General features: G+C 39.1%; 1 protein-coding gene across 1 annotated transcript; it reads left to right on the top strand.

The window, feature by feature from the left end:
- The first annotated feature begins 1,271 nt into the window (after positions 1-1,271).
- Positions 1,272-2,255, top strand: LOC123784986 (olfactory receptor 5AN1-like). The gene has a single exon (XM_045786519.2). It carries the CDS (start codon positions 1,272-1,274, stop codon positions 2,253-2,255), a length of 984 nt encoding a protein of 327 aa, XP_045642475.2.
- Positions 2,256-7,189: the final 4,934 nt, after the last annotated feature.

Below are 7,189 nucleotides of genomic sequence, written 5' to 3'. Positions count from 1 at the left end.
GAGCAAGTGTACCCAAACTCAAGCAGACTAAATGGAAAATTGTTTCTGTGTTTGTGTCTTCGTGGCCCCAGGTGGTTTGATTTGCTTCTACATGAGGTCTGAATCTACATCTGCCCAGAAGGTAATGATTCCTCACTGTCTACAAGGTCAGTGGTGCCTCAGGAAATCCCTCAAATTAACCCACAGCACTGTTGACGCTGCTAACCATGGGTACAGCTGTCATTCATGGTTATCAGTAAGCAATCCATGATGGTAATAGCCAACACCTATTGAACAATTACTGTGTACGGAATTGTGTGCTGAGCATCCCCATGAATTTTCATGTAACTATCCTAGTAATCTGAGAGTTCAGGGGCTCTTAATGTTCTCACATTATTTTGAGTAAATCAATCTTAGTGTGTAAGCTACTGGGACAAGTTCATAAAGCGAGAGGGAATCAGACAAAACTCCAAAGACTGAACCTTTAACTACAGTACCATGCTGTTTCTTAAGTAGTAAAATACCCTAAAATTGAAAAAAGGTTGGGGTCAATAGTGAGCTCTACTACCTTCCCTTTGGCATACTTAGTACGAAGACTTCACTAAGAAGACTTGTTCCACAACTTTACTGGGCACATATACTGTGCCTCAAGAAAATATTATCAGAGTCATCACTTATAATATAGTTTTCCAGACCACTTAGAAAATGATATGTTAACTGCATTCATATAAGAGTTTGTGAAATTATTACAAATGCGGTAAATAACTTTTCTTTAGGATAAGGAGGAAATTTTAAAACATTATCTAGATGACCATCTGGGACTGAAAAGCTATCTCATTTTTAATCTAGAGTGATTTCACGTATTTTTTTGTAAAGCAGTGGTTATGTATGAATTATCAGAAGTTTTAAAAAAAACTTTTAATCAATGATGTCTGTAATAATCACAGCATTTCTGTTATTTTAGTTCTCAGTCAAATTCAAAAATAACTCTTTAATTTTCATACGACGTCATGAAATAATTGAGAACCCGAAGGACTTTTTTTCTTTTTTTAATTTCAATTTAATTAAGCAACAGATAGGACATCATTAGTTTGAAGCACTTTTAACAACACACTTCTTGACAATTTCAGATGAAACGCTGGGTGTTTTCATTAGGACAGTAAAGGATTGCTTCTTTCCCTGTACTCATTGGAGGAAAAAAATGACACATACGAGAATTGTAATGCTGTCATTTCACCTGAGTCAGCAGTGCATTCTCTTCTCTCTTTTCTGATTTCAGAAGCAGCAAGCCAATGACTGGGGGAGGAAATATTACAGAGGTCACTTATTTCATCCTTTTGGGATTCTCTGATTTTCCCAGAATCCTAGCAGTGCTCTTTGTTGTATTCCTGCTGACCTACATTTTGACTCTGACTTGGAACCTGTGCCTCATCATCTTAATAAGGATGGACTCTCACCTCCACACACCCATGTACTTCTTCCTCAGTAATCTGTCCTTCATAGATATCTGCTATGTGACCTCTACAGCTCCCAAGATGCTCTCCACCTTTTTCCAAGAGCAGCAGACTATCACCTTTGTTGGTTGTGCTGTTCAGTACTTTGTCTTTTCAACCATGGGACTGAGTGAGTCTTGTCTCATGACAGCCATGGCTTATGATCGATATGCTGCCATTTGTAATCCACTTCTCTATTCAGCAATCATGTCACCCACCCTCTGTATTCGGATGGTGCTGGGATCCTATTTGGCTGGACTCTCTGCTTCTATATCCCAATTGTGTACCATGTTTCAGCTCCACTTTTGTGGGCCTAATGTCATCAACCATTTCTTCTGTGACATGCCGCAACTGTTAATCCTGTCCTGCACCGACACTTTCTTTGTACAACTGCTGATTGCTATATTAACAATGGTCTTTGGGATAATAAATGCCCTCATTATCATGATATCCTATGGCTATATTGTCATGTCCATCATGAAGATCACTTCAGCTAAAGGCAGGTCCAAGGCTTTCAACACCTGTGCTTCTCATCTGCTAGCGGTTTCCCTCTTCTATATCTCAAGTATCTCTGTTTATTTGAGTTCCAGCTCTGGTGGTTCCTCTAGCCTTGACAGATTTGCATCCGTATTCTACACTGTGGTAATTCCCATGTTGAATCCATTGATATACAGTCTGAGGAACAAGGAAATCAAAGATGCCTTGAAGAGGTTACGAAAGAAGAGATGGTCTTGCAGAAGTTCTGTCCCGATTTGTCCTATCAGAAACCTTAACCCCCAATAGTATGCACATGAATGGACTCTAACAAAATTCCTACTGCCTTTGGATAAAGAAAGGTTAATTTGACACAGATAATATGCCAAATACACTGACAGCTGACTTGATTCCACACATACACAATACCTTTAAGTCCTGGAGGTTCTTACTTTCACCCTACATGAGGAGTGGCCTCATTATTTATTAATAATCTGCAAGTGGGCCTCCTGCGTGAATCAGTTGGTTAAGCTTCTGCCTTATGTTCAGGTCATGATCCCGGGGTCATGGAATCAAGCCCCATATTGGGCTCTGTGCTCAGTGGGGAGTCTGCTTCTCCCTCTCACTCTCCTCTGTGTTTTCTGTCTCTCTCAGAAAATAAATGAAATATCTTAAATAAATATTAGAGTTACTCAATATTAAATATTGCAGACTAAGAACAAATATGGAGATCTGGTAGTCTTTTATTTTACGTCATAGAGATTTATGGTTTTGTATGGGAATATCTAAAATCTGGAGTAGATATTTAGACTCACTCTAATGCTGATATTTTCTGGAAAGCTTTCAAGAGCCAGAGACAAAATAGATAGTACGATAGGCAGGATTTTAACTGTGGCCAGTTTTCTCTGTCTCAAGTAGAACATAAAAGTTTTGGTCCTCATAATCTGTTTGAAAAGTGGAACAAGATGTGTATCAACACTGGCTGCTGATATACAGATTGCTCAGACTTGAACCAACTGATATAAACATATATCATTACAATTACATATTATCCTTGGAGATTCACTGGGTTTTTATTGCTTTTTGGGGGGAACAGGGTCTCAATTCTGATAAGTCACATAATTCTTCCATTTAGTTAAGACTATAAATGAAGAGGTATTTGAAGCCTTGCCAAATTTTTCACAAGTTTACAGATGGACAGGACTGAGAGAAGGAGAATCATTGAACCTCTGGGAGAGAGTATGAAGGCCTATCCCATACCACAGAAGTAGTGCAGTATGAATAAAGGGTGTGTGCCCTCATCCCTGCCAAGCAGGCATAGGTATGTTCTTTGGAGCACTGTTCTTTAAAAATGTGTAAGAATGTCTGAGAAGTCTTTCTAAGGAACCATGAGGGCTTCAGTAGGAGAAAGGTCTCTGTGAGGAATGTAACACAGTGTTATTGGTTATAGTCATTATGCTATGCATTAGATTGCCAGGTTTCTTCATCCTTTAGTTGCAAGATTGTACCTTTTCAAAAAACGTTATCTCCAATTCCCTTGCCCCCCCAGGCCCTGCTAACCACCATTGTGCTCTCTGTTGCTATGAGTTTGGCTTTCTGATTCTGCCTATTCCTGATCTCATACACTGTTTGTCCTTGTCTGGCTTATCTCACTTGGCATAATGCTGTCAGGGTGCATCCATAATGTCTCAAATGTCAGGAGTTCCTTCACTCTCCCAGTTGAATAATATTCCACTCTATTGTGTGTAAATACCATGTCTTTATCATCTTTATCATTCTCATTCTTGTCTCTTATGAATAAATCTGCTATATTCATAGGAGTGCAGATTATCTTTTTGATATCTGTTTTTATTTGTGTTGAATGTATACCAGGAGTGGGGTTGGTGGATTATATGGTAGTTCTCTAAGTTTTTGACGAACATCCCTACTGTTTTTGATAGTGGTTGAACCAAATTATGTTTCCACCAATAGTGTACAAGTATATCCTTTATTCCACATCCTCACCACCACTTGTTATCTCTTTCTTGATGATAGCCATTCTGACAGGTGTGAGTTGATACCTCACTGTTCTTTTGATTCGCATTTCCCTGATGATTAGTGATGTTGGGTAACTTTTCATGTACCTGTTGGCCATATGAGTGTCTTCTAGGAAGAATATCTATTCATATCCTCTATCATTTTTTTAAAGATTTTATTTATTTATTTGACAGAGAGAGACAGCCAGCGAGAGAGGGAACACAAGCAGAGGGAGTGGGAGAGGAAGAAGCAGGCTCCTAGCGGAAGAGCCTGATGTGGGACTTGATCCCAGAATTCTGGGATCACGCCCTGAGCCGAAGGCAGACGCTTAATGACTGCGCCACCCAGGCGCCCCTCCTCTACCCATTTTTTAAGCAGATTGTTTTGCTTCTAAGTTGTAGGAGCTCTTTATATGTATTGGATATTAACCCCTTACATGATACATGCTTGGCAAATATTTTTCAAGCTGTGGTTTACAGGTATTTTCTCCCATTCTGTCAGTTGATTTATTTTGTTGATTGTTTCTTTTAGGTTTTACATTTGATATAGTTCCGCTTGTTGCCTTTGGCTTTTGTTGCTTGTGCTTTTGGTGTGAGATACAAAATATCATTTTCAAGACTAAGGTCAAGGAGCTTGTTCCCTATCTTTCCTTCTAGAAGTTTTATGGTTTCAGATCTAACCTTCCTGTCTTTAATCCATTCAGGGTTAATTTTTGTGAGTGGTGGAAGATAGTGGTCCAAATTCATTATTGTGCATAGGGTTATCCAGTTTTTCCAAAACCATAGTTAAAGAGACTATTCTTTCCCCACTGAGTATTGCTGGTTCCTTTGTTAAATGTTAGTTGATGTATAGATGGGAGTTTATTTCTGGAATCTATTGGGTTCTGTTCGTCTATGTATCTTTTATGTCAGACCCATACTTTTTTGTTTAGTATAGCTTTGTAGTATAGTTTGAAATCAGGAGTGTGATGTCTTCACTTTTGTTCTTTCTCAAGATTGCTTTGACTTCAGTTAGAATGGCAAAAATTGACAAGGCAAGAAACAACAATTGTTGGAGAGGATGTGGAGAAAGGAGATCCCTCCTACATTGTTCATGGGAATGCAAGTTGGTACAGCCACTCTGGAAAACAGTGTGGAGGTCCCTTAAAAAGTTAAAAATTGAGCTACCCTATGACCCAGCCATTGCACTACTGGGTATTTACCCCAAAGATACAGACGTAGTGAAGAGAAGGGCCATATGCACCCCAATGTTCATAGCAGCATTGTCCACAATAGCTAAATTGTGGAAGGAGCCGAGATGCCCTTCAACAGATGACTGGATTAAGAAGTTGTGGTCCATATATACAATGGAATATTACTCATCTATCAAAAAGAACGATTTCTAAACATTTGCTGCAACATGGACAGAACTAGAGGAGATAATGCTAAGTGAAATAAGTCAAGCAGAGAAAGACAATTATCATATGGTTTCTCTCATCTATGGAACGTAAGAACTCGGAAGATCAGTAGGAGAAGAAAGGGATAAAGAAAGGGGGGGTAATCAGAAGGGGGAATGAAGCATGAGAGACTATGGACTCTGAGAAACAAACTGAGGGCTTCAGAGGGGAGGGGTGTGGGGGAATGGGATAGGCTGTTGATGGGTAGTAAGGAGGGCAGTATTGCATGGTGCACAGGGTGTTATACGCAACTAGTGAATCATCGAACTTTATATCAAAAACCCGGGATATATTGTATGGTGATTAACATAATATAATAAAAAATATTATTATAATAAGAAAAAAGATTGCTTTGGCTTTGATCTGTTAATGTTTCATGGAAATTTTAGGATTCTATTTGTATTCTGGTGAAAAAATGTAATTGGAATTTTTTTTTATTTGAGTTCACTTAGCCATGGTAATGTACATCATTAGTTTTTGATACAATGTTCAATGAATCATTAGTTGAGTATATCACCCCATGCCCATCATATCACGTCTCCTTTTTAGTGCCCATCACCCAGTTTCCCAGTCTCCCCACCCACCTTCCTTTCCACAACACTCAGTTTGTTTCCTGAAGTGAAGAGTCTCATATGGTTTGTCTCCCTCTCTGATTTCTTCCAGTTCTCTTCCCCCACCCCACCCCTACTGTCCCCTGCACTATTCCTTATGTTCTACATATGAGTGAAACCATATGACAGTTGTGTTTCTCTGATTGACCTATTTCACTTAACATAATACCTCCAGTACCATTCGTGTCGATAGAAATGGTAGATATTCATCCTTTCTTTTGGCTGAGTAATATTCCATTGTGTATATGAACCACATCTTCTTTACCAATTCACCTGTTGAAAGACATCTTGGCTCATTCCACAGTTTGGCTATCGTGAACATTGGCATACAAGTGCCACTTCGGATCACTACATTTGTATTTTGGGGTTAAATACCTACTAATGCAATTGCTGGGTCTTCGGGTAGCCCTATTTTCAATGTCTTGAGGAACCTCCATATTTTTTTCCACAGTTGCTGTACCAGCTTAGTTTCCCACCAGCAGTGTTACCCCTTTCTCCACATCCTCCGCAACATTTGTTGTTTCCTGTCTTGTTAATTTTAGCCATTCTGACTGGTGTGAGGATGAGGTGGTATCTCATTGTGGTTTTGATTTGTATTTCCCGCATGCCAAGTGATGGGAAGCATTTTTGCATGTGCTTTTGGCTGTTTGCATGCCTTCTTTGGAGAAATGTCTGCTCATGTCTTCTGCCCATATATTGACTTGATTATTTGTTTATTTTGGCAATGAATTTGAGAAGTTCTTTATAGATCTTGGATACCAGCTCTTTATCTGTTTGTCATCTGCAAATATCTTCTCCCATTCCCTGCTGCTTAGTTTTGTTGATGGTTTCCCTAGCTCTGCAGAAGCTTTTGGTTTTTTTGAAGTCCCAATAGTTCATTTTTGCTTTTGTTTTCCTTTCCTTTGGAGACATGTCCAGCAAGAGGTTGTTGCATCCAAGGTCAAAGACGTTACTGCCTATGTTCTCCTCTAGGAGTTTGATGGATTCCTATCTCACATGAGGTCTTTCATCCATTTTGAGTTTATCTTTGTGTATGGTGTAAACGAATGGTCCAGTTTCATTCTTCTACATGTGGCTGTCCAATTTTCCCAGCACCATTTATTGAAGAGACATTTTTCCATAGGATATTCTTTCCTGCTTTGTCGAAGATTAGTTGGCAATAGAAATGAGAGTCCAATTCT

Source organism: Ursus americanus, chromosome 24 (genome assembly GCF_024610735.1).
Source record: "Ursus americanus isolate L20-20 chromosome 24, mUrsAme1.1.p, whole genome shotgun sequence".
Lineage (NCBI taxonomy): Eukaryota > Metazoa > Chordata > Mammalia > Carnivora > Ursidae > Ursus > Ursus americanus.
Note: the sequence above shows the minus strand (reverse complement) of the source record. Positions and strands in the feature narration are given on the sequence as shown.